Here is a 27,602-nt window from a genome sequence, read left to right as displayed (position 1 = left end):
CTGTATTATAGACAACAGTACTATATTATAAACTTCAAAATTGCTAAGAGACTTGATCTTAATTGTTCCCACCACAAAAAAGGAAAAGAAATCATAGAGGTATTAGCAAATACTAGGGTAGTAATCATATTGCAATATGTAAATATAGCAAATCAACCCATTGTACATCTTAAGCTTACACAATGCTAGATGTCAGTTATATCTCAATAAAAATAAATTTTAAAAAAGATGAGTGTGTACTTGTGTAATTATATCTATTCCTTTAATGATTTGAGGTTACAAGAGAATGAAAATATATTCCCCAGTAGTCAGTGATCATTTATAATAAGAGCAACCCATAATCTACCATTGAGTATCTGTTTGTACCGGACTTGGAGATTTTAGTTTGTTCATTTTAATCTGGCTTATGAACAAAATGAGAACACCCGTATTATTGCCTCAGGGAATAATGTTCTCTTACTAAAGTATTATGTGTGCACGCTTTTGGGTCGTTTATTAAAGAAAACTAATAAAACCAATTTAGGCAAGAATTTTCAAATACAGTATTTAAATGTATGTACTTTATTTTTTTATTCATTTGGAAATGCAATAGTTTTGTAGCAGTAATTTATATTTTGATCACTAGATGGCACTAAATACATACAGCTATGGAAAACATAGCCTTTTCTCAGCTGCTGGTTCTGAAAACACACACATATGTAAATGTTTTCAGCATTATATACCACAAATCTTTTGTTATCTATCCCATAATATTTCTATTGCTACAAAAGCTTTGTTTTTCTGGGTGAAAGAATTTCACGTATGACTCCCTTAGGTGTAATAAATTCTGAGAGACTCAGCCTCTGCCATTTATTTGGATAGTCATTCCTCAAACTATTCTATTCTTAGCTATTTGATTTTATTATTTTCTCTTTCATAAATTAGCCCTTTCTTACTAGTACCTTCTCTGAAAAACAGATTTTTTTAAGGGTCACTACTTAGTTGTACTATATTAAGAGATCCTGGGGATTTACACAGTGTACTTGTAGGGCAAAATACAAGAAGAGCGTGGACTTTGTTTTTGTTCTCGGTCTCCTGATGTCTGAATATTATTCTTACATTGTAACATGGTTTTTTTCTTTTTTTCTTTCTTTTTTTTTTTTTTTTTTTTGGTCTGGTTGTGATTAATACTTGCAGTATATCGGGTTCTGAATAGATACCGAATAGAGAAGCTATAGGCTGCAAACAATAGATATCCTTGATATTTAAGCTGTTGTTAAATTGAGTTATGTGACCAGAAGTCCACAGTTGGGGGGGGGGGATGTTCAGTGGTGGTTAGTTAATTCAGTCTCTTAATTAGAGATCTAATGAGGTCATCGGGGACCCAGGTTCCTTTCAGATTTCCACTTGGCCATCCTGGTTCTGTCAGACTTGGGCTTTGTGCTGGGGATGGCTGCAGTTCTAGGCAGGATGTGGAAGCCAAGTCCAGAGTGGAAGAGGGGATGAATACTCTGCTATGTAGATTTCTTCTCCGCTGCTGTACAGGACTCCAGAGACCCCCAGCAGAGTTCTCAGGTCCCGTTGGCCAGGCCTGGGTCCCTAGGACTTCCTAAACAATCCAGTGCAGGGGGAAGGAATTCCCACGACAGGTTAGACTGACAGAGACCCATGCCCTCCCTGAGCACCCAGCCCCTCAGCGGAGGATGAAACCTCAAAGAAAATAAGTAGCTCCAGCAGAGAAGAAGGCAGGAGGGTGGATTTCGGCAAGCAGACAACAGTGTTTGTTACCATTTCTGGTTTTGTTGCATTTTGTATTTTTGCCTAGAGACTCTTCTTTCTCCTGGTTTCTTGAAATGTTACTTTCATAACTGTTATTTTAAGTGCGTGAGACTGCACAGAATTACAGGAATAGCCCTTATCTGTGCTAGAGCTTAGTGTCCACTACAAGCTCTTTCTCCTGTGGTTTTGTTTATGCTTGTGTCCTTTTCTTAGCAGCTTAAAGAAAGCAGGAACTTGGGTTCTGTCTATCTGCTTATTAGTGCTAGCCCCCAGAGAATAGTATCTCGAAAGTACTTTATGAATCTAGTAGCATTTCAGGCAAATCTGCAGTTGTCTGCTAAGTACGCACAACTGTGAAGGCACCGTGTCTAGCACTGCGGGTGCGTCTGACCAGAACCTCTGGAGGTCTTGGCAGCATCTGCCTCGGAGCTCAGACTGACCCCCGTCGGCTCTGAAGACTCCGAGGGGCCGAGCCAGCAGGCCCACCTCGGTGATGAGAAGCCCGTCAGCTGTTGCTGTCCGTGCAGTGCCTTCTGGCCTTTTCCATTTGACATCCCAGCACCTCTCGGAGGCTGTAATAGACTGGCTTCTGGTCTGAGTTCCATCTGAAACTCTCCTGTGACTCTGAGGAACCAGCTGCCCTCTCGGTTGCTTCACGCCAACGACACCTTTCTGGTGCATTGTCTGAATATTGGTTTGTCATTTGTATTCAGCAAATAATTTGTTGAATGATTGAAAGAATATTTATTCATTGACATTTCAAATGCTGTAAGGTTTTCTCTGATTTAAAACTGATCGTGTTGTGTTATGTTATCTGTTCTAACAGTTTATCAGTTCCTATCAAATAACCAACAGGCATTCTCAACTGGCATTCTCAAGTCATCATGTTCTTAAGGAAAGAACAGGAAGTATTCTTTTTTTTTTTCATTTTATTTTATTACATTATGTTAATCACCATACATTACATCATTAGTTTTTGATGTAGTGTTCCATGATTCATTGTTTGCGTATAACACCCAGTGCTCCATTCAATACGTGCCCTCCTTAATACCCATCACCAGGCTAACCCATCCCCCCACCGCATCCCCTCTAGAACCCTCAGTTTGTTTCTCAGAGTCCATAGTCTCTCATGGTTCATCTCCCCCTCCAATTTCCTCCCCTTCATTTTTCCCTTCCTACTATCTTCTTTTTTTTCTTTTAACATATCATTATAGTATTATTTGTTTCAGAGGTACAGGTCTGTGATTCGTCAGTCTTACACAATTCACGGTGCTGACCATAGCACATACCCTCCCCAATGTCTATCACCCAGCCACCCCATCCCTCCCACCCCCCACCACTCCAGCAACCCTGTTTGTTTCCTGAGATTAAGAATTCCTCTATCAGTGAGATCATATGACACTTGTCTTTCTCTGCTTGACTTATTTCGCTTAGCATAATACCCTCTAGTTCCATCCACGTCGTTGCAAATGGCAAGATTTCATTCCTTTTGATGGCTGCATAATATTCAATTTGTGTGTGTGTGTGTGTGTGTGTGTGTGTGTGTGTGTGTGTGTGTATACCACATCTTCTTTACCCATTCATTTCTTGATGGACATCTAGGCTCTTTCCATAGTTTGGCTATTATGGACATTGCTGCTATAAACATCGGGGTGCACGTACCCCTTCAGATCACTACATTTGTATCTTTGGGGTAAATACCCAGTAGTGCAATTGCTGGATCATATGGTAGCTCTATTTTCAACTTTTTGAGGAACCTCCATACTGTTTTCCAGAGTGGCTGCACCAGCTTGCATTCCCACCAACAGTGTAGGAGGGTTCCCCTTTCTCCGCATCCCCGCCAACATCTGTCGTTTCCTGACTTGTTAATTTTAGCCATTCTGACTGGTGTGAGGTAGTATCTCATTGAGGTTTTGATTTGGATTTCCCTGATGCCGAGCGACGTTGAGCACTTCTTCATGTGTTGAACAGGAAGTGTTCTTAAGAAGCAGTTAATAACGGCATCATTGCTATGTCTGAACCAAGTTTTTCTCCTTTTAATTTTATCTATAGCTTTGAGAGAGATGAACTGATTTGAGACTACACTGAGTCAAAAAAAAATTTTTTTAAAGAAAAATCTCCTTGACATTTTTATTTTTCAGAAAACTGTGGAATATATTTTCCAGAAATAAAAAGAGATCCGGGCAGATATTTACACACTTGTCCTGAATCTGTAAAAAAGTGGCTCCAACAGCTCAAGAATGATGGGAAAATTCTCTTGTTAATTACAAGTTCTCACAGTGATTACTGTCGACTTCTCTGTGAATATATTCTTGGGTAAGTGATGAGTCTTTCCACTTTTGTGGTCTTAGAAAATGCTGATGACAAATGAGGCCGGCGCTGCTTTACAAGTGCTCGCCCGTGACCATAGCCTCCTATTAGACAATGCTGAGTGACCAGTGGCTGTTTCTCACCAGCTGCCAACGGCAACACCCCCCCCAGTACAGTTTAGCAAAGCAGTATTACTAGGGCCAGTATGCCCGTAGCCCGCCAATGGTCTGGACTTTAGAGGTTCTGAAAGGTTGATGGACAACATGTCCTTCAGTCAGCGCTCCATGAATTCGGCTTCTCGGCTTCGGATGATCACTGAGGGCCACTGAGTTGTGGATTACACTCCCTGACACCTGCCTGGAGTACCACCCCTCTGGTCCTTTCGGTGTGGAGCCGTTACTCCGCCATTCAGCCCAGCCAGGGATGAGACTGACATCCACGAAAGTCGAGGCAGTATAAATGCAGAGACTTCAGACAGACATGGGTTCAAGCCCGACCTTGCAACCTGCTCTGAGACCTCAGGTATGTTCTGGAACCGCTCTCATCCTCGATCTCGTCATCTTAAAAATGGGACAGTCATACCGAATAGGTGTGAGTGGGGAGTTTAAATAGGGTAGCACAGGTAAAGTATTCGAGTAGTTGGTAAGCTTCAGTAAGTATCATTTATTTATGTCATTCTTGTGAGCAATACCAGGGAATATCCATGGTCACAGCCAGATTGTAAAATGGGCTGTTAGATCCCCCGCAACGTTTCCTCAGATTTCAGCAAATACCAAATTGCCGAGTATGAAGCAAATTTCACCGTCAACACTGACCTCTCGCTGACTTCTTTAGCCTCCTGATGTCTATGTTCCTCAGCACATGTGGGTTTAGATTGGTCTGTAGTGTATTTACGACCTACCAGTGGATTTTCTGCTTTCTGAATAATACGTAGGCCTGGGATCCTTGGAGTGAATTAAGGCAGGAGTCCTGGATGCCCTGCACGGTGCCTCTTTGACTGTGAGACTCTGCTGTCCTGATAGTGGGACCATGCTTCAGAATAAGCACTCTTACTTTCTTTTTCATTTGCATAGATAACCCAAGTTTTTCTTCCTATCTTAATTTTCTCTTCAGTGTAGTTTAGATTTGCAAATATTATCTCCCCCAATGCTACGGTGAGTCCCATCTTCCTTTGCCATCCCAAACGATCCCTAATATAGATTCAAATACAGACTAAAAAACTATTATTGTTATCTAAAAATTACCTCATTGTAAGATTACACTGATTTTCAAAATAATGTATCTTCTTCATATTTGAACACTCTAAAAGATGTCCCCTGACTTGATACGATGTTAGCTTTCTGTAGGATCCATATAACATACAAAATTATTAATAGCTTTATGCTAATAAACCCAGAGTTCAGGCCCCACATTTGAAGACCTAGTTCGTGAATATTTTTGTTAGAAGCTATTGAATTCATTCACTGTAACTATTACCATCATGAGAAGGCCAGCTTAGACCCAGTTAATGAGTTAATGTGCATTTTTTCCCCCTTATGTGTATACTTCAAGGTGTTGTCAGAAGAGTAGTACTCAACCACCTTCTATTTCTACATATAAAATACAGAGAAAGCATATAAAAATCAAAAAATAAATGATTCTGTGGTCAGATAAAGATTAAGTTCTATTTTATATGGATTTTTTCTAATTCCTTAAAATTATGACAAATACTGTTGCTTTTTAGGAATGATTTTACAGATCTTTTTGACATTGTGATTACAAATGCGTTGAAGCCTGGTTTCTTCTCCCATTTACCAAGTCAGAGACCTTTCTGGACACTTGGTAAGTTAACATTTGTTTCTTCCTTCTCTTATTTAAGATTTGTTCATTCAGTTACTTAATAAATACCTGTTGGCTGACAACCATGTGCAAAGTACTATGTTAAATACAACAAGGGGTATAAAAGTGATACCAGGTCTTCTTTCCCCTCACAGGAATACATAAACACATTGAGCAAGTCAGTAAATGCGTGGGGATGATTATAGGCCTCAGGCCGTGTTAGCCATCATGAAAAGAAATGACTTCCTGATGAGGTAAACCAGGAGGACACCTTAGATCTCTTGACCAGGGAAGGCCTGTCCAGAAAGATCTGGCAAGACGACTTACCAGGCAGGATGTGAGGGACCAGTAATGAGAAGAGCAGAGGAAGAGCGGCAGCAGGACAAACAAATGCACAGGCCCAGTGTGGGAGTACTTTCGGCGAGTTCCAATGACAGAGGAGAGGCCAGTGATTCAGGGGGAGAGAGGAGAGGAAGTTGGGGAGGCAGGAAGCCTCATACACTGTGGAAACGGGTTTGAATTTTATTCCACAAGCTCTGAGAAGCTATTCAGTTGAGGTATAAGAGTAACACGGAGAGCTCTTTGGCTGCGAGGTGGGGAATGGATCGAATGTGGGAAAGATAGGCACTGAGTGTCCCAAATGAGAGAGTGTGGTGGTTGGGTCTGAGGAGGTAGTACTAGAGATGGAGAGAAGTAGACATGTTTCAGATGCATTGTGGAGATGCAAAACAGGACTTGGTGATGCTTTCAGGAGCAGAGGATGAAAAGAGTAATCAAAAATGACTTGTTGGTTTTTTTTTTTTCTGAATTGGGTGAATGGTGGTACTATCTGCAGCCATGAGGAAAAACGCAGAGCAAAAGTTTTTATGGGGTGGGGGTTATAGCTACTAAGAAATCATTTTTTAACATGTTAATCTTGAAATGCCTATAAGTTATTCAACTGGGACTAACAATTAGGAAATTGTATAAATGAGCATGGAATCCAAGGGAACAGCTTTAGGCTCAGGATATAAATTTGGGAGAGTGATCAGCTCATGGGATATTTTCAAGCCATGGGCTTATATGAGATCACATGCAGAGAGAATGATGGAGATAGAAACCAGATTGTAGATAGGTACCTCCACATAGTAGTTTTTAAACAGTTCATCCTTCTATCTCTTGATACTTTTCAATTAAACAAATACAGTGCAAAAAATGCAGTAACTTGTTAGCATAAGTTCATGCATTTGTGGTCTCCAATATGTTAAAGAAAATTTGGCATATTTTTAATGTGCGTTGTTTTCCATTACTGGTGTATGTGTGAAATTTTACTAAAAATCTCTGTGGAACATGGGGCACCTGGCTGGCTCCATCCATAAAGCGTGCAACTCTCAATCTCGAGGTTGTGAGTTCAACCCACATTGGGTGTAGAAATTACTTGAAAATAAAATCTTAAAAAAAACAATCTCTGTGGAACAGTATAAGGACTACTATAGGTACAGAACAGGTATAGATTTTCTTGGAGTATGAAAATCCTGCAGATAAAATAAAAAAAATTTGTTGAGTAGTTATGTATTTAAATATAAATTTGTGAAAGGGAAATACTTAGTTTTCTCTGTTTGTTTAACACAAAGAGTATTATTTGAATCCCCAGTAACAGGTTATTTCTTAACATCAGGGATTTATAGGAGACATTAAACCAACATATAAAAAATACCATCACTCTCTCCCTTTCTCCCAGACCAGGGTTTCTTAACTTTAGCACTTCTGAGATTTGGGGTCAGGTCCTTCTTGGTTAGTGGTAGTAGGGGTGCCGTTCTGTGTGTGGTAGGCTGCTTAGCAGCATCACTAGCCTCTAATCACTGGATGCCGGTAGCATCCCACATCCCAAGTTGTGACATCCAAATATGTCTCTAGATGTTGCCAAATTTGCCCTGAGGAGCAAAACTGCCACAGTCGAAAACAACTGTCTAGACCATTCTCATTGATATATATGCATATTCTTCTATCTTCAGTTTAAAAAAACATAAAATATGCCCTGATTCTACATTGTCTTCCAGCTAAAACCTCAATTCTCTGAGTACCTTCACAGCTAAAATTCTAGGAAGAGTTGTCTACACTCACTGGTTCCACTACCTCCAGTGAATTCTTCAAAACACTGCAGACGGGCTGGCCACCTTATATTCTTTATCGTCATTACTTGACTATCCACGGAATTGCCCCCCCAGCGACAAACCTCCAGTCTCTTCCCCCTTTCACATCCACTATGCTGTGCATCACGTCCTGTTTAAACCGCCTCATCTCTGCTCTCTGCTCAGAATATATGGGATTTCATGCTTTTCCTGTAGATACATCGAAAAGCTTGCCTCTGTTTTTTTCACATCCAGAAGTGATTAGACTAGAAGATCTCTAAAGTTCTTTCTAGCTCTAATTTTCGGGGCCTCCGATTTAAAATATTTCAGTGGAAGATGCAATGAATCCTGCAGTTTTTAGAGTTAACACAAAATACTTTATTCCCATTTTGAGAGCAATAAGATTGCCAGAACTGTTATTAAAAAGAGGATCATACTAATATTAAAGAACCTCTCATTCATGATGTTCTTTTGTAGTGTTCATTTTGGTGCTGATTCTGATTCTTTGCCTACCTCTAATTGTTGTTTCCACTGCTGGTTTCCCTTCACCTTTCTCTCACTCTACTAAAATATTTTATTGCAATAAAATATTCACTGTGCTCAAAACCAATACAAAGTAGGTTATCAAAGTATTTTCACACAAATGAAACTGTGTAGTTAAATAATAGCTGTCAATAAACAGCATTAACACAAATTTAGCTTCTAAATCAATATGTAATTTTCTAAGATTTGTTAACAATAGTAAAGGAAAAAATTGTTGATCATCATTGTTGAATTCACTGATTTCCAAAAAAAGAAGAGTCTTTCATTATGTTTAAGACAATTTATTCCTTTGAAGAGTAACCAGAGAAAAGCCTGATCCCAGTCCTGTATACTGCAGTCCCATGAACTTTATGATTAAACAGCGTATTTTCCAAGCTTCACACCTGTTTCTCTAACAGATTTTTCCTCAATATTAGTGTCAAAGTATACTACACTTCATATTTTTAAAAGTATCTCCATTAGTTTTTAGTCAGTTTGGAACTAATATCCATTGTCTCACGTTTCTTATTAAAGGTTATTGTTTTCCAGCATTTCGTATTAACCCTCCTTTCTTCAGCTATCACTCTGATGGTTTCAACTATCACCTATATACTAATGACTCCCAATTCCTTATCTCTGGGCGTCACTTTTCCCTGACTTACAGAGGCGTATTTCTAAATTCTCCATGCCCTGCAGCCCTGGCGTTGCAGGAAACCTGATGTGCTTTTAACAACTCCTTAATTTCCCCTCCCATCTTGGTATGCTCCGCTTTCCGTACTCCGTAATTCCATTATAACTCTTCCAACGGATCTTGCCCAAGCTAGGAAAATCCATCATCTTCTCTTCCTCTCTCCCCTTCACATCCTAACCTGTCCTTCAGTTTTCTCAGGCTGGTCACCTACCACATTCCTGCCACCGCCCTTATCATGCCTTGTGTGTACTGCTACGCTCCCATCGCTGCTGGGTATGACAGTACTTAGTGACTGATCCCCCAGCTTCCATCAGCCTTGTAACCCTCAAACCGTCCTCCATCTGGCAGTTCATGTTACTGTACCATGCAAGTCCTGTCAGTCGGCTCTTGCAGCCTCCAGGGTCATGTAAATCAAATCACGGCTCCAAATGGATTAAAGGCAGAAGTAAAAGTAAGGCGAAGGAGCTTCTGGGATGGAAGGCGCCGGGTGAGCCAGTCCTCAAGGGCAGGGTGTCCTTGTGACTGTCGCACAGGCCTGACGTCAGCCGTTGTCATAGAGACAAGAAGGGGCGAGTTGCACCCGAGTTGGCGGGAGCTGAGTGTCTCCCGCCAGGCTGACCCTTCCCAGCCCTGCTTAAGGATTGTTTGGGGGGCGAGGAGCCTCTTCCAGGCAAAATGTGCAGCATCCCTCCCCATCACTGGTGATTCAACTCCTCGCCAGTCTAAGGCCTGGTTGGGGTCGGGGGATAGGAGTCCATCTTGCAAGATGGTAAATTCGTTGAGGAGAGCAACCGTATCTTTTTCACTGCTGTGTCCCCCGTGCTGCCAGGTACCCCTCCCCCCGCCCCCAATTTGGGAATCATGACCCAACTCTCTGTCATTGGTTTCTTGACCTGAACTATCACCAACACACCGACTCCCAAATCTTTCCCTGAGACCTCTTTTCTAGAGCCTCATACGGTGTTTCCTCCTGCACACAGCTAGCTCTACTCAGTATTCTGAAATCAAACTTGATATTCTCCTTCCACCTAGAAACAATACAGCCTAACATGCTGGCCGCTTTATATTCTTTATCTTCAGTACTTGACTATCCACTGAATTGCCCCCAGCGACAAACCTCCAGTCTCTTTCCCCTTTCACATCCAGTATGCTGTGCATCACCTCCTGTTTAAACCGCCTCATTTCTGCTCTCTCCTCCCTTCCCGTCAGGCCGGCATCACTCTCTTCCCTAGGAGTCTCTTAACTCCTCCCCCTGCCCTCATTTTGTACCTTTCCTTCCCTACATGTCTTGCCCACTGCCCTCAGATACTTGGCACAGATTTCCATTTGTCACTTCCTTTAAATATATTTTGTGTAATTCACTTATTACTGTTAGGCGTACTGTATAGTTAATCGCATGCACACAGAATCTCCTTGGCTCCCCACTCCATGGAGCATCCTAAGGCAAATTCCAAAATCTGGTTGCTAAGTTACCTTATCATCTTCACTCTGCTCCCTACAGAGATGCCCATTAGTCTATTCTTGCCAGAATGAACACCTTCTGTTCCTCTATCAGGTTTTTGTTCCTGCTGTTCTCTCAGGAAATAGATCAGTATTTCGCAGACTGTAATGTACACTCACGCCACCTAGGGATCCTGTTAGAATGGAGATTCTGATTCAGTAGGTCTGGGTATAACCTTAGATTCTGCATTCTAAACAAATTTTCTGGTGAGGCAGATGCTACTGGTCAGATCACCAATGACAGATTTTAGTAACCCCAAGAGAGAATGTCTTAGTGCAGTTAACTGAAGATTGTTATTCTGAAAAGAAATAAACGTCCCAGCATATTAGGTATGGAATCGAGCTAGGTAGTTAAGAATGTTGCTCACTGGGGAGCCTGCTTCTCCCTCTGCCTGCCACTCCCCCTGCTTGTGCTTTCTCACTCACTCTCTGACAAATAATTATAAAATCTTAAAAAAAAAAAAAAAAGAATATTTAAACTAAAGGAAAAGACTTTGAATTAACTGCTATTAGTTATTAAAGAATTAGGAATATCAAATGAATAGTAAACCCTCAAAACCAGAGTAGATAAGTAGATATTCTATTAAATTTGCTCCAACTTACTGGTGAAGTATTTATTTCTCTTAATATGTAATTTCCTTTTTATGGCTCCCAACACAGACAAGCATTTTAGCCGACATTTTACTCTAAAAATGTCTTATTGGGGGCACCTGGCTGGCTCAGTGGGTAAAGCACGTGACTCGATCTCGGGGCCATGAGTTCAAGCCCCACATTGGGCCTGGAGCTTACTTAAAAAGATAAACTTTAAAAGAAACATTTAAAAAATGTCTCATCGCCCATGCCAAGAAAAAAAAAAAAATGGAGAAAGTGTGTATAAAAATGCACAATTGGAGGAAAAAATCTAACTCAAAAATGAAGAAGGGATATATAAAAGTAAATATGCAGTGTCCAGTCAGGTCCACATAATATAGGAAGGAGTTCAAGGAATCAAAAGAATTCTAAATATATTTTTAATTATAAGTCATTGTTTAGTAAACCTCTAGCAAATCAGAGATTGCTACCAGAATATAAGCATCCTAAAGACAGGGGCTTGGGCCATCTAGTTCACTGCTATATACCTCATACCTAAAGTGTTCTGTAAAGTATAGTTGAAATAAAGAGTTGAAAGAAAAAAAGAAAATGAATTTTTTCCAGGTCAGTCTATTTGATCCCACCAGGCTGTGAGGATACTCTCATGTTTGTAACATTTTCCTTATAACAACAAAAGAATGGCAACATCTCATATCTACCAATAGATGACTATTAATTATTGAACATGCTCCTATTTTAAAAACTAAGCAGATTGCAATGTATTATCTAGAGAAGTTTTAAAAAATCACATTGCAGAAAAGTGTGCCAATATTTGCATTTAAATGAGAGGGTTCATGGGTATAATATTAATTGCCAAGACTGCTGTTGTAACAATAAACCACAGACGGAGGGCTTAAACACTATAAATATATTTTCTCTTACTTCTGGAGGCTAGAAGTCTGAGATCAAGGTGTCAGCAGGATTGGTTTCTTCTGAGGCCTCTCTTCTTCGCTTGTAGATATGCATCTTCTCCCTATGGTCATCACATGGTCTTCTTTCTGTGTCCTAATCACCTAATTATGTGTCGTAATCAGTTCTTATGTGGCCACCAGTCATATTGGATTAGGCCCACCCTAATGGCCGCATTTTAACTTGATCACCTCTTCAAAGGCCCTGTCTTCAAGTACAGCCACATTCTGAATTATTCTGAGATACCAGGGGTTAGGGCTTCCACGTATGAATTTGAGGGGAGCACGGTTCAGCTCCTAACAGGTATTACATATGCCAAAACTCATCACATTGTATGCTGGCAATATGTGCAGTTCATTGTATATCAGTTATACCTCAGTAAATGTGTTTTTTAAAAGGGAGAGGAAAGGAGTATATATTTGCTTTATCTGCATAAAAGAGTGGTTACCTTTCTGTAGAACAGGTAAGTGCATAGCAGAGAGTTCAAAAATGGGACTTTTGATATATGTAAGTATATTACCGATTCAAAAAAAATCACATAAATACATACTACTTAAACATTAAGATAGTAACACCAAGCACATTGGGAGTTGGGGGAACAGGTGTGAGCGGCCACGTGAGCCACATTCAGGCAGCCGTGGGCTGAGGTCCGTGGTCAGGCACAGGTACACAAAACTCTTCTTAACAAAATTCTTGTTCTCTGTGGCAAGATTTTCTTATCTAAGGTAAGTTACAGAACTTACCTTTGTTTAAGATTGTTAGCCGTAGCCTTAACTGTGTCATTTCCCCATAGTTATTTTGGAACTCTTTTACTAAAATTTTACCATTTTGTGTTTTTACTTTTCTTGTCCATATGCTCTTACAATAAGAAAATAAAAAGTTTGATTTACTAATTGCTTTAATTGATTGCTCTTCCATCTCTCTGTCCAGCCCTTATCTGTTTCCTCATTTTATTCAGTCAGTTTCGGGGGAATGTGTATGTTACAGGAACAAGTTTGAACTTTGGTGTATGAGTTTTTTTCTCCTTCATGGTTATAACCCAAACATCCATTAATCATTAAGTTAGAAGATTTGAGGAATAATTTGGACATCTTACAGAACTTAGGTACAAAAAATTTTTCTGAATATATATTTTCATAGGAAGATGTCTTAAATTAATGCATTCTACCCAGTCCAAAAAAAAAAAAAAGAATGTTTTAAATTAAAGCTGTAACATAATTGACTTGTATGAAAATAATACTGGTTTGCATTTTTCATAGTATAGCGCTGTTTTATCAATCTGAGGGAGATTGTAAAAACAATAAACTTTATAAAATGAAGTTCAAAATGCATTCTAAAGTCTACCTTTTTTTTTTTTTTAATCCATTGCTGACCTATTCTTAATATAATGGAGGGGAGTAAACAGCACTGCATTTGAGCATTATAGGAGGATACCAGATAAAAATTTCTCTTTTGCTATAGTTGTATTTGTTTATAGTTGTATCCATGAGCCATATCCAGGTCCAGGAATCCAAATTTAGAGATGGTTTATGGTTCTGTCTTACCCTCTGGTCTTCTAGCCCCATTTTGAAGTCCTAAGGTAAACTGTGGAGTTTGGTTAATAATAAATTACTTGCCAGCTTTGAGATCTTGAGCAAAATAACTTCCCTGATCTTCCTTTTCCTCAAATAAGAGGCTTGTTGTGAGGATGAAATAATATATACCTCCCCCATTATTAACATCCTCCCCACAGAGTAGTACATTTGTTTCAGTTGATGAACCTACATTGACACATTATTATCACCAATAATGGGGGAGGCCATGCATGTGCAGAGCCAGGGGGTATAGTGGAAATCTCTGGACCTCTCAGTTTTGCTGCTGACCTAAAACTGCTCTAAAAAGATCATTTGAAAAATCCTATATATATGAAAAATGATAGCTCTGTGGATCGAGATCTCCACGAAGGACCTGTAATAACATAGGTGCTCACTGAATGCTAGCGCCTGTCCCCACATGGTTCCATGTTGTACATATCCTGCAGCCATGTGCGGTGCGGTCTGCCCAAATGGGTGCTCTCACTTGGTTAAAAGGTATATGATTGTCAAACTCTATTTTCAGAAAATGATGAGGAGCAGGAAGCACTGCCATCTCTTGATAAACCTGGCTGGTACTCTCAAGGGAACGCTGTCCACCTTTATGAACTTCTGAAGAAAATGACTGGCAAAAATGAACCCAAGGTATTTTCTGATTGAGGTGGGGTTCTTGATGCCCACTTGCAGACATGAACCATTATAAATTAAAACCATAATTCCAAATGCATTCAGCTTAGTTATCTATGGGGAAATCATCTACCTCTGCCTATCTGCCAATCTTTTACCTCTTCTGCTTAAATAAGCCTTCTCTCTGTGATCTAGACTGGACCTTTATCTGTAACAGAGAAGAGCAAAGATTCCAAGCAGGGAGCCACAGTTCTAGGGGATACACTGGATTAGTGTGTGGGATACCTGAGGAATAATATCGTGATAACAGTCCATCAAACGAATTTTATATGTAAAACAAACATTAATTGAAATTACACCACACACTAGCCTAAAGACACGCTTGCTTTTGATATCCTGGTCACATTGTTGATGTTGGACATTGGTGCATTTTTTATAGCAGGATACTTTCTTCTAAACAATGTTTACCAGAGAGATCGTGGGTAACTGACGCCTGCTCCATCGGCTCCCACATTGCCATAGCCCCCTGGGAACTCTTGAGGGGTTTAATAGAGCATCCTGACTTAGAGGTTCTAGTTCATATTCCCTTATCGTTTTCTCAGGTAAATGTAAATTGAGGGGTATGGATTAGATCTATGGGGCTTTGCCTCAGAATACCTGGGGAGCCTCCCAGAGTCCACTTGCCCAACCTCACCCCCCCACCCCCGTCAGATTGTTTCAGCCAGTCTGGGTAGGTCCCAGAAACTCTTGGAAAAGCAGTTGTGATGTGTACTCCTGCGAATATAACCCATTGTAACAAGTCATCTCTACTTCTCCACCAGTTCTTCAATTCTAAAGGCAGCTTTAACTGTAAACATATAGACTCTGACTTCTTCAGGAAACTGAATAAAATCAGTTAGCCTCTGCCTTTCTTCGGCCTGCAAACGCACTGTGTCAATTCTTACAGCAAACCTGGTGCCCCACAAACCAAAGGGGGCAAGTTGACAGTCACCTGTGAGGTAGTCAAGGAAGTTTAAGATGTTTATGTAACTTTCATCCTATTCTAATAGGTATTGAGGAATTTTTTTTCTGCTTCATGAAGTGAACACCACTTTCTTTCACAGTTCTCATGCCTCAAATAGAATTTGCTATCTGACTTACAGGTCGTTTACTTTGGTGACAGCATGCATTCAGACATTTTCCCAGCCCGTCATTATAGTAATTGGGAGACAGTTCTCATCCTGGAAGAGCTCAGAGGGGACAGAGACAGGAAGCCTGAAGAATCAGAGCCTCTAGAGAAGAAAGGAAAATATGAGGTAAGGGTTTCCTTCAGCTCTTCCCTGGAAGGAACAACCTTTATGTTTGACATATCTTAAAAAGTGCTTGTGCCAAGAGTGACAAAATCTGTTGGCACTTATGGTGATCTTCTTGCTATCTCAGCTCTGTTTTTAATCTTGTTGATAATTTTTAAATAATGCCAAGATGACACTGACCATCTGTCTTCCCAGCTCTCTTGCTTTCATCCAGTGCTATGACACCATGGGTGTTTTTTGGCTAATGCTGAGGCAACCAGATCCTGACTCACTATAGTCATACCCTATGTCTCTTTTGCTTGGCCATGAAAGCTCTTCTGCTCTTTCTTCATGAGTATAAGTTAATAAATTGGTAGCTCCTTTAGACTTGCTCCTGAGCTGCCAAGAATAAAACTTAGGTGAAAACTTGAGGTAAAATATGTCATAAATCTGAAAAGGGTAAATAGTATATAAAAGCAAAAAAGAAGAAAGATCAGCAAATAATATGCATTTCTAAATTCATTCCAGTGGAACAGATAAAGAAGGAAAAACTCAAGTCAAGAAACAAAAAATAACAATAAAAAGAAATGAGCTATTAAACCACACAGAGACATGGAGGAACCTAAAGGGCATACTACTAAGTGAAAGAAACCAATCTAAAAAGACTATATATTGTATGATTTCAGCTATAGGATATTCTAGAAAAGGCAAAACTACAGAAAATAAAAAGACCAGTGGTGCCAGGGGTTCAGGAGGGAGGAAGGTGAATAAATGGAGCACAAGGGATTTTTATGGTCGTAAAACTCTTCTGCACGATACTGTAATGGTGGAAACATTATGCATTTGTCAGAACCCAAAGAACTATCCAACATAAAGTGTTAACCCTAATGTAAACTACAGACTTTCATTAGTACTGGTTAATTCGTGATAACAAATGTTAATAATAGGAGAGACAGTGGGGGGAAGGGGAGGCAGGAGGGGGACAGATGTATGAGGACTTTCTGTACTATCTGCTCTGTTTATCTGTAAACCTAAAGTCTATTTATTTAAAAAGTAATAATAACTATAAGTAGACCCAACAAAATGTTAGATGTTAGATGTTTCCATTGAGTAGCATTTAGTCTTCAACATGACATTGGAAGTTCTTTGGACTATTTGAGTTAGGAAGAGCTTTAAAGCAGTCTTATAGGAGGTAGGCCTTCTATCCTGAGTGACTTTGGAGAAGGTTTTCACTAAAGAGAAATTAGGAGATTTGGTTTCTTCAGAATGATTTGAGAATTACAGTTACTGTATTAAGAAGATGAAGAATCCATGGGAAAGTTTCCTCCAACATTTATAATAAACAGTAGCCCCATCCTTTTCCCATGACCCCTTTCTCTTGTTAATTAGTTATAAACACATGAACAGAGTTCATAATTGACTTTTAGACAGGAAATGATGCGTCAACAGCTTGAAAATTTTATTTCCTAAGACAAAATTGGAATAATATCCCTTTCCTATCAAACTCTACCTCCCCAACCCACCCTGCTCCACTGAACATGAACAAGGAAGCAAGGAACAGGATGGTTTGGCCGAGTGACAAGGTTAGAATAAAGCCCTCAGAAGGTTCCAGTTTTAGCCCTGAACTGTCTTCCCATCTCATACTGTTAAGATTCCAGGAAAAGTGGAGTTGTGGCAGATGGATTCCCCTGTTCTGCTGGGGTCTGAGGCAGGTGTTTTGCTGCAGGATTCCCAGCTGTGGCCTAAAGCATTATGTTGAAAAAGCAAAGTATTCTTGTGCTACTTGACTCCAGAGTTATCCTGGTCAGACTGAATGCCACCATGTTTTTGTAGTTTGTTTTGAGGCAGTATTTGTATTGATGGGCTCATCCTTAGCAAATGTTTCAGGACAACTTAGTTTTCTCTACTTTAAGGACAATCTTCTAATCATACATCTTTCTGCTTGTATTTAAAAGCAGATTTAAAATTTAATTTCAAAACAATTGTGGGTGGGGCGCCTGGGTGGCTCAGTCGGTTAAACGGCTGCCTTCGGCCCAGGTCATGATTCCAGGGTCCTGGGATCAAGCCCCACGTCGGGCTCCCTGCTGAGCGGGGAGCCTGCTTCTCCTTCTCCCTCTACCTGCCGCTCCCCCTGCTTGTACTCTCTCTCTAATAAAAAATAAAAAATCTTAAAAAAAAAAAATTGTGGGTTTTTTTTTTTAATTATCTTCTAACACAACCTAGGACCATGACTTCTAAAAGCCAGACTGCTTTCATATTTAAGTTCCCCTGTATTCCTATACACAGAACACTTTTTCCATCAGCACATCAAAGCCTGGTATAAGTACAGCATGTCATGAGAATTCATATTCTTTCCTGCTTCCCTGTGGAGGAGACAGGAATACAGACATCCTCAGTTGCTATAGGAGGAGGGAAACAGTCCATAAAGAGAGCTAAACAGAAAGCATCTTGTGAGGATTCTTCTGTTGATTTTGTAATTATTAAGAAAAATGTCGTTTCATTTTTCTAACCAAGTGTCATACACAGAATATATATCACATGCAGTGTTTTAGTGAGTACAAAACCTGAATGCAAAGGGATTTAATTCCTTGTTCTAGTGAATTTTATGCAGCTTAAGTGAACTTCTAACAGGATAATTTAAAAACAAATCAGATCATTTCAGGATTGATGCACTCACTGAACAAAAACATTTACTACATTCTGTAGAGATTAGCATTTTGTTTCACTTAGGCTTGAATTCAGTTTCTCAGTTACAGTAATTTCACCCTCCATAAAACCATCTGGAATGTGAAGGTCACTTTTACTTCCCTTCATTTGTGACAGGAAACTCAAGATAAGGACAGAGAATATCTCAAATGGCACTCTAAAGGCTTAAATAAGAAATTTTTTTCAAAAATCTTACTGCATCTGTTGATTATCCACTCTACTATATTGGAGCATAACAGATAAGCAAAAATGGCCCATTTTAATAATTAAAGTAAACCTAGTTAAGGAGAGAGACTAAGGAAGAATAATTTGTTTCCATTTATCTTTGTTTTGGGAAATAAAAGTCACTTCATTAATCTTGTAATTACTTGGACAGTCTTAAATTTCATAAGATTAGCCTCCAAAGGGAGCGCTCCTCTTTAGCTTCCTTCATTACTGTTCTCATCGTTTCTTCATTTTAACTCAAAACAAATAAAAATGTATTCTTCAGCTTTTTAGAGTAACATATTATGAAATTTAGGTGCCAAAATAATTCATTTTAATGATGGAAATTCTCAGCAAACCAGAAGGGGCCAGCCTTTTACTAGAGAAACGCTATCCAACAAAACCCAGTGAGAATATAATCTGTAATGGAAAAATTTAATGAGGAAAAAAAGCCATACTTAATGGAGACACATGCTCTTCAAGGTTCTGAGCTAGACAAAGGATATCTGTTATTAATTATATTGTGTAACAGAGAGGTGGCCAACACCACAAGAAAAAGAAATACGGAATTAGGGTTAGAAGATACAAAATTGTGATTATTTCAGAGTTGTATGGTCATTAGCATAGACCACCTTAGGAAATCAGCAAACTATTATAACTAAGAAGAGAGTTGTGAAAATGCTGGATCCAAATCAGTATTCAGAAATCAATAGCTTGGGCGCCTGGGTGGCTCAGATGGTTAAGCGTCTGCCTTCAGCTCAGGTCATGATCCCAGGGTGCTGGGATCGAGTCCTGCATCAGGCTCCCTGCTCAGCAGGGAGCTTGCTTCTCCCTCTTCCGCTTCCCCTGTTTATGCTCTCTCTCTCTCTGTCAAATAAATAAATAAATAAAATCTTAAAAAAAAAAAGAAATCAATATCTTGGGGCACGTGGGTGGCTCAGTCAGTTAAGTGGCTGACTCTTGATTTCAGCTCAGGTCATGATCTCAGGGTCATGAAATCGAGCCCCATGTCAGGCCCCGCACTGGGTGTAGAGATGCTTCACATTCTCTGTCTCCCTCTCCCTTTGCCCCTCCCCGCTTGCATTCTCTCTCTCTGTCTCTTAAAAGAGTCAGAGGCGCCTGGGTGGCTCAGTCGTTAAGCGTCTGCCTTCGGCTCAGGTCATGATCCCAGGATCCTGGGATCGAGCCCCGCATCGGGCTCCCTGGTCGGCGGGAAGCCTGCTTCTCCCTCTCCCACTCCCCCTGCTTGTGTTCCCTCTCTCGCTGTGTCTCTCTCTGTGTCAAATAAATAAATAAAATCTTTAAAAAAAAAAATCAGTACCTTTTCTTTGTACCACCAGTAAGGACTTACAAAGTGTAACAAGAAATCAATCATTTACAAAAGCAAAGAAAATGAATCACTATATTACTATCTAGGAATATATCTCATAAGACCTTGATGGAGGTCTTAAGTCTCTATTAGGGTTTCTGAATGGGTGAAAGGAATCAAAAGTATAAATCTCCAATTATAAAATAAATAAGTCTCGGGGACTTAATGTACAGCATGGTAACTATGGTGAATAATACTATATTTCACATTTGAAAGTTGCTAGAAGAGTAGATTTTTAGAGTTCTGATCATAAGAAAAAAAATTTGTAAACTAGACTTACTATGATCATTTTGCAATATACAGAAACATCAAATTATTATGTTCTGCACCTAAAACTAGTATGTCAGTTACACCTCAATTTAAAAAAAAAGATTCTAGGGGAGCCTGGGTGGCTCAGTCGTTAAGCATCTGTCTTTGGTTCAGGTCATGATCCCAGCGTCTTGGGGTCAAGCCCCTCATCGGGCTCCCTGCTCGGTGGGAAGCCTGCTTCTCCCTCTCCCACTCCCCCTGCTTGTGTTCCCTCTCTCGCTGTGTCTCTCTCTGTCAAATAAATAAAATCTTTAAAAAAATAAAAATAAAAAAGATTCTAAATACAAATGAAAAAATAGAAAGATATACCATATTTTAAGATTATACTGATACCTATTTTCCTCAGATTTATTTATAAAGTCAACATAATGTTATACAAAATCCCAGGAGGATTTCAGAAAACAGAAGGCCCACAAATAGCTAAGATAATTTTATAAAACAGGATAATAAAGGGGAGGAATCTCACCCTATTTGATACTAAACATGTTAGGAAGCTAAGGTAATTTTTTAATAGAGTACTAGTAACAAAATATATAAAAAGGTCAGTGAACAGAGGAAAAAGAACCCAGACATAGGACCCTTGATCACATTCCAAGTTACCATGTAAATGTGATGCATGATAGAGGATTATCAATCAGCAGGAAAAGATAGTTCACTAAATAGCACTGAGTAAGTAGTCCCAATATATGGAGAAAAATGAGTCCCTTTTTCCCCCTTGTATAAATTCTAAATGGATTATAGACCTGAAAATAAGAAATATATCTGTAAAAATAATTGAGGAAAATTATGAAAATATTTTTGTGGGCTTAAGAGTAGGGAAGAATTTCTCAAGTTAGAATCCAAATGGGCAACAATAAGTAGAAAAAATGACTTTGGGGACGCCTGGGTGGCTCAGTCAGTTAAGCATCTGCCTTCGGCTCAGGTCATGACCCCGGGGTCCTGGGACCGTGTCCTGCATCGGGCCTGCTTCTCCCTCTGCCTGTCACTCCCCCTGCTTGTGCTTATTCTCTGTCTCTCTCTCCCTCTCTCTCTGACAAATAAATAAATAAAATCTTTTAAAAATAGAAAAAAAAATGACTTTGTATCATTATTAAATATTTTTGTTCAAGATACCTGGAATACTGTTAACCAGTGGGTAAAAGACAGGGCAAAGGGTCTTACAACATCCATCTAGATGGAACCTTATGAAATTGCCCTTTTTCGTATGTCTAAAATAGTTGAACGTCAGGACTTTCTTATGGTTGAACCTAATAAAAACCAAGTGAATTTCTATCTGTTGAAGTAAGAAACTGGACAAAAGGTATCCGGCAGTTGACTGACAGGGAAAGCTTACACAGGAGGAGATACCTGTCCGCACTAGTAATCCATGAAGCACAAATTAAAACAATGGTGATATTGATACCACCTGCAAGCAATCAGATTGATAAAACTGAGTCTGTATTTTTAAATTGATTTACTAATAAAATAGTCTGAGATACATTTCTATGAGTTAGATTAGAAAAACATAAACTGGGATGAATATTGTTCACTAAAGCTTCACTCCATTAGACAACTCTGTACTATAATGAAATAAACTTTAATCTTTATTTTAGTAAACAGTTATTTGGCATTTCAGTCAGAAACAAACACTGTTTCGTTAAGAATTACACCTCCGGTGCACCTGGCTGACTCATTCAGAAGAGCATGACACTCTGGTCTCAGGGTCGCGAGTTCGAGCCCCACACTGGGTGTAGAGATTACTTGAATAAATAAAACTTAAAAAAAAAAAGAATTATGCCTGGAACATAACCACTACCCTTTAGAAATTCCCAGAATGAAGAGTATATCTGGGGCAGGGACTGTGGTTAGGCCTACTAGACATACTTCTCTCTCAGTACTCCAGTGGGTAGCTAAAAAATAAAGCATATTTTTTAAAAGAACCAGTAATTTGAATTTGTATCAGTTTGTTGGCTTTATGTTCCAGATACATTGAAAGCGATAAATAATAATTGTGTCCTCATTCCCTTCTAAAAAATCTTCCAAAAAAAAAAAAAAAACAGATAAGAAAATTAGACCAAGTTGTTTTTTAACTACCCATTAGACAAAATAATAATAATAAAATTAGGGAGTTAAGTGTGGGGAAAAAAATTTACCCTTCTAGATTGCTGTGTTTGGGGTAGTAGATTAAAACCAATTGACCATTTTTTTTAAAAAAACCAGTTCCCACTTAAGATGAAGGATAGTTCATAAGGAAATATTATTCCTTTTCAAAAAATGTAGTCTACTCAAAGCCTGTTCACCATGTAATGGAAATGTTACTTGACCTTGATGATTTGACTATTTTGGCGACTGCTGCAGCTATGTAATTTTTCAGTTTTATCTGTAGTGATAGTAAATATTTGAATACCACTGCTTTGAAAACATTTTCTCTTCTATTCTCATAAAAGGTATAATGAGTTTGCAGTTAGATTCTTTCAAATTACTTTCTTTTTTTTTTTTTTTTTAAAGATTTTTTTTATTTATTTATTTGAGACAGAGAGAATGAGAGAGAGAGAGCACATGAGAGGGGAGAGGGTCAGAGGGAGAAGCAGGCTCCCTGCTGAGCAGGGAGCCCGATGCGGGACTCGATCCAGGGACTCCAGGATCATGACCTGAGCCGAAGGCAGTCGCTTAACCAACTGAGCCACCCAGGCGCCCTCAAATTACTTTCTATGAGACATTTTTTTTGTTAGGTTTTTTTTCTCAGTGCTCTTTTGTAGTTAGTCTTGTCAATAAAAATAAGTTACAAGTTAGGTAGAGGAAACTGGTTATATTCAGGGCTTTTTGTCTTTCTTGAAAACTTCTTACTTTTCCATGGTGGTCAGTGACCCTAACATGATTATTCATACACGTACTTTTTTTTTTCCTTTTTCAAGACTGTAAATGGATCATTTCTAATTTATATAAGTATGGAGAGAAAGAGAGATCCAATATAACTTAGTTTCCATATGTATAATACTCTCTCTTATATAGATTCATCCTTAATTAAATCTACTTACACTGTAATTGAGAAATAAGATTTGGTAGCTCTGTGTATGTGTGTACATATACATACAAATTTTTCAGAGCAATACTCAAAATTTTTATCACAAGTGTCAAACATAAGAGCTTATTGGATTAGCAGAGATATCTTAATAAGACCATTCATTCTTAAGAAGTCAGTCTAACACCATTCTCTTGTTCAGCATATACATATACTGTTTTTAATTTATGCAAGCCTCTTTGCTAAGAATATCAGAGACTTCTGCTTCAGTCACACACAGTTCCTTCTTTTTTTCTTTTTTTTTTAGATTTTATTTATTTATTTGTCAGAGAGAGTACAAGCAGGGGGAGCGGCAGGCAGAGGGAGAAGCAGGCTCCCTGCTGAGCAAGGAGTCCGATGCGGGACTCGATCCCAGGACCCTCTGCCTGCAGCTCCCCCTGCTTGTGTTCTCTCTCTCTCTCTCTCTGACAAATAAATAAATAAAATCTTAAAAAAAAATTTAAAAGATGACAGATTTTATAACCCAGATTATATGGATATGATGGGAGTTTTTACAATTCTTACTTTTATTCCATATCCATAAAATACTGAGAAGTATTTTTTAATGAATCTTTTAGTCTACAATTTTTATATCCCTGCTCTGACCTAGACATTAAGTCTTGAAGTTACAATAATATATAAGAAAGTTCCTAATCTCCTATAGTTCATTGTCTGCCAGAAGTGAAAAGTAATTAAATAGTACGATAATTTAAAGTTAGCATGAGTAGTAGTATATTAGGAATACTCAGGATGGGAAAATGGAGAAGACCTCATCGATTACTTGAGAGTGGGACAGTTAAGGAAAATGTCGTAGATGGCATCCAGGCCAGATCCCAAAGGATGAGAAAGGGTTCCCAACCAAAACCAGGGGAGGATACTCTTATTATTATTTTTTTTTTTTTAGGGAGAGAGCATGGGGGGGGGGGGGGGGGGGGTGGTTGGCAGAGGGAGAAGGAGAGAGAGAATCTTAAGCAGGCTCTATGCTCAGCACAGAGCCCAATGCAGAGCTCGATCTCACCACCCTGACATCATGACCTGAGCAGAAATCAAGAATCAGATGCTTAACCAACTGAGCCACCTAGGTACTCCCAGAGGAGGAAAGAACTTCTAAGCTTTGTTTTCCTTTTTATATAGTATCTGGTTTGGTTAAAGGTAAACTACTGAAATTCCTGGAGTTTTTCTATTTGATTTACTTAATGGGGGAAAAACTTATGACATTGAAAATTAATCATAGCTTTCATTGTTCTCTTCTCTTGTTTCAGGGATCAAAGGCAAAGCCTCTAAATACATTATCTAAAAAGTGGGGCTCTTTTTTTATTGATTCAGTTTCGGGACTGGAAAATACAGAAGACTCATTGGTTTATACATGGTCTTGTAAGAGAATCAGTACTTACAGCACTATTGCAATTCCAAGTATTGAGGCAATAGCAGGTAAGCAGAAAAATACTTATAAAACTTTAGCTGTTACTAAACAGTAATGACTGTAAGTACTAGAATTCTTGCCTTTGAAAGAAGAAAATCTTCCCATGGCATTTATTTTTCTTGGGATACACCTAGGTTATGGCAACCTAGGTAATTAGGATCTGCCTGTCTCCTGGAGCCAACTACAAAAACTGGATTTTTTTTTTTTTAAGTCTGCTTGGAGTCATAGGATAAAAGGAAAAATTACCAGGACAGGGTCCTGAAGAAGCCACGTAAGGTGTACCTGACTTTTGGAGCTGCTTTTCCCTTAGTGTTTGGTGTTTGCTAATTCTAAAGAGGGCACCAGGGAAAGTAAATGGACCTTTCATTAGCTTCCTGAGCCTACAGGCATAGGAAGTGGAAGGTAAGGTCTGCCAGAGGAGGGGTGGACCTGATGGACTCTCTTAATCTGTGTTGAGACCCTGAATTTACCTTAAAGATAACTAAAGCTCAGTGTTAGATCAGCTGAATCCCTAAAACTGGATTGAGAATATTCTCTAGAGGAAGGTAACATCAGTCTAGGACTCATATTATTTCTAAAAACAATATAAGGTTCAGCACATAATGAAAAATAGCTAGGCCCACAAGGGTATGAGACTATACGCTAACAGAAATAACGAAATTAAAAAAAAAAGAAAGAAAGAACGAAATTTACTATGGCCAAGTACAGAAAAGAAAGGACTGAGAAATTTAGTAGAGACATAAAAACAATAAAGAGAATAGATGTTTGAAATATTAGAAAATCAAAATTAAAAACTAATGGATGTTTAAAGCAGATTAGACACAGTTAAAAAGTTAATTAGTGTTCATAGCAGCAATGTCCGCAATAGCCAAACTGTGGAAAGAGCCGAGATGCCCTTCAACAGATGAATGGATAAAGAAGATGTGGTCCATATATACAATGGAATATTACTCAGCCATCAGAAAAGATGAATACCCAACTTTTACATCAACATGGGTGGGACTGGAGGAGATTATGCGAAGCGAAATAAGTTAAGCAGAGAAAGTCAATTATCATATGGTTTCACTTATTTGTGGAACATAAGGAATAACATGGAGGACATTAGGAGAAGGAAGGGAAAAATGGCCGGGGGGAATTAGAGGGAGAGATGAACCATGAGAGACTATGGACCTGAGAAACAAACAGGGTTTTAGAGGGGAGGGGGGAGGGAGGATTGGTTAGCCCGGTGATGGGTATTACGGAGGGCACGTACTGCATGGAGCACTGGGTGTTATACGAAAACAATGGATCGTGGATCACTACATCAAAAACTAATGATGTATTGTATGGTGACTAACATAACATAATAAAATTAAAAACTACAAAAAAAAAAGTTAATTAGTGCACTGGAAGACAGGCCAAAAGAAAATATCCAGAAAGAAGCATGAAGGAAAAAAAAAAAAAGCAAGATACAGAAAAAAGGAAGATAAAGAAGAGGGACTAAGCAACATAGGAGATACACTGAGAAGGAATAAGATTTCTATAATTGGAAACCCCAGGAGATGAGAGAATAAGCCAGAAGCAATAGCTACAACTTTCCAAAAATGATGAAAAGAAATAAGCCAAAGGTGTAAGAAGTCCAAATAACTGAAACAAAATAAATAAAAACAAATCCAAAGTTAACTGCTAAAAACCAAAGATAATTAAGAAATATTAAAAGCAGCCAGAGAATTAAAAACATTGATTTCAAAGGAGTAAGAGTTAGACTGACATCTGACTTCTCCCAAAAACAAAAAAGCCAACACAGTAGAACAGTATCTTTAAATTGCTGAAAGACAATGGCTATCAATCTTGATGGTACTCAACATCCAGTAAAGATATCATTAAAGAATAAAAGAAAAGTATTTTTATTTTTTATTTTTTTTTAAAGATTTTTATTTATTGAATGATTTGACAGAGAGAGAGAGAGACAGCGAGAGAGGGAACACAAGCAGGGGGAGTAGGAGAGGGAGAAGCAAGCTTCCCACTGAGCAGGGAGCCCGATGCGGGGCTCGATCCCAGGACCCTGGGACCATGACCTGAGCCAAAAGCAGATGCTTAACCGACCGAGCCACCCAGGTGCCCCAAGAAAAGTATTTTTAGACAGTCAAAAATGGAGGAAATTTATCTCTAGAAGACCTACACTAAAGAAAATACTAGTGTACTGTTCTTCAGGCAAAAGAAAGAATGATCCCTGTTGGAAGACTGAAGATGCAAGAAAGAATATACAGCAACAAAGGGATAAGCTACATGAATAAATTAAATGAACATTTTCTGTTGGAAAAATTTTTAAAAAGTCCTAAGAGTTTTAAAGAAAGAATTTTTTTATTTATATTTATTTATTTATTTATTTATTTATTTATTTATTTATTTTTAGAGAGAGAGAGAATGTGTGGGTGAGTGGGCGTTGGGGGATGGGGACAGAGGAAGAGAGAGATAATCTTAAGCAGGCTCCACACCCAGCATGGAGCCCAACATGGGCCTGTATCTCACAACCCTGAGATCATGACCTGAGCCAAAATCAAAAGTCGGACACTTAACCAACTGAGCTACCCAGGTGCCCCTAAAGAAAGGATTTTAAAACATGAAAGACTCCACCAAAAAACTGCTAGAACTGATACAGAAATTCAACAGAGTCACAAATCAATACAGAGAAATCACTTGCATTTCGATACACTAACAATGAAGCAGAAGAAAGAGAAATCAAGGAATGGATCCCATGTACAATTGGACCAAAAACCATAAGATACCTAGGAATAAATGTAACCAAAGAAGTAAAGGACCTGTACTTGAAAACTATAGAACACTTAAGAAA

The 27,602-nt window shown here is 38.9% G+C and overlaps 1 protein-coding gene across 2 annotated transcripts in view; it reads left to right on the top strand.

The window, feature by feature from the left end:
• Positions 1-27,602, top strand: part of NT5DC1 (5'-nucleotidase domain containing 1) — a 144,383-nt gene that overhangs the window by 110,494 nt on the left and 6,287 nt on the right. For both annotated transcript variants that reach the window (XM_032408024.1, XM_032408023.1), the window contains exons 7-11: positions 3,900-4,074; positions 5,792-5,889; positions 14,347-14,465; positions 15,590-15,742; positions 24,609-24,777. In XM_032408024.1, coding sequence (XP_032263915.1) covers positions 3,900-4,074; positions 5,792-5,889; positions 14,347-14,465; positions 15,590-15,742; positions 24,609-24,777 — 714 coding nt within the window. The remainder of the gene's footprint in view (positions 1-3,899; positions 4,075-5,791; positions 5,890-14,346; positions 14,466-15,589; positions 15,743-24,608; positions 24,778-27,602) is intronic.

This window comes from Phoca vitulina, unplaced genomic scaffold (genome assembly GCF_004348235.1).
Source record: "Phoca vitulina isolate PV1807 unplaced genomic scaffold, GSC_HSeal_1.0 scaffold9, whole genome shotgun sequence".
In the NCBI taxonomy this organism is placed as follows: domain Eukaryota; kingdom Metazoa; phylum Chordata; class Mammalia; order Carnivora; family Phocidae; genus Phoca; species Phoca vitulina.
Note: the sequence above shows the minus strand (reverse complement) of the source record. Positions and strands in the feature narration are given on the sequence as shown.